The 737-nt window shown below is 68.5% G+C and overlaps 1 protein-coding gene across 1 annotated transcript in view; it reads left to right on the forward strand.

Annotated features, from left to right (window-relative positions):
* The first annotated feature begins 26 nt into the window (after positions 1-26).
* LOC129674222 (ceramide synthase 4-like) overlaps positions 27-737 on the forward strand; it is a 1729-nt gene continuing 1018 nt past the window's right edge. Inside the window, exon 1 of the mRNA XM_055604092.1 lies at positions 27-161. Coding sequence (XP_055460067.1) covers positions 72-161 — 90 coding nt within the window. The 5' untranslated portion in view covers positions 27-71. The remainder of the gene's footprint in view (positions 162-737) is intronic.

A 737-nucleotide genomic window follows, 5' to 3' on the forward strand; every position in this document is an offset into this window, starting at 1 on the left:
CCGTCCTCCCCGTCCACCGTCCTCCCCGTCCTCCCGTGTCCAGGTTCGTGGCGCTGCCTCTGGGCCGCCGCATGGGCCTGCGGGATCCCGTGAGGAGACGCGTCCGGCCGGACCCCGCGCTGGAGCGGCACTTCCTGTCCGTGGGGAGGAGGCCCGAGGAGGTGAGCGGGGAGTGCTCCAGGCCCCGGGGTCCTCCATCCTCCATCTTCCCCATCCCTCCTCACTGTCCTCCCCCTCCTCCCTCCTCCCCATCCCTCCTCATCCCCATCCTCATTCTTCCTCCTCTGTCCTCCTCATCCCTCATCTTCCTCCATCCTCCTCCCCATTCCTCCTCCATCCTCCTGGTCCCTCCCCCTCATCCCTCCGCCCTCCTCCTCATCCCCTATTCTCCCTCCCGCTGTCCTCCCCATCCTCCCCCTCCTCTCCCTCATCCCCATCCTCCTCCCCCTCCTCATCCCCGTTCACCCCCCTCCCCTTCTGTCCTCTTCTCCCCCTCCTCCCCCTCGCCATCCTGCTCCTCCCGCTCTCCGTCCTCCCCATCTCCCTCCCCATCTCCCTTGTCCTCCCCATCTCCCTCCCCGTCCTCCCCTCCCCATCCCCTCCCCATCCTCCCTCGTCCTCCCCTCCCCATCCCCCTCTCCGTCCTCCCCATCTCCCTCCTCATCCTCCCCCTCCCCGTCCTCCCCCTCTCCTCCGTCCTCCCCATCTCCCTCCTTGTCCTCCCCATCTCCCTGCCT

Source organism: Psammomys obesus, unplaced genomic scaffold (assembly GCF_907164565.1).
Source record: "Psammomys obesus unplaced genomic scaffold, mPsaObe1.curated_primary_1811, whole genome shotgun sequence".
NCBI classification, from domain to species: Eukaryota; Metazoa; Chordata; class Mammalia; order Rodentia; family Muridae; genus Psammomys; species Psammomys obesus.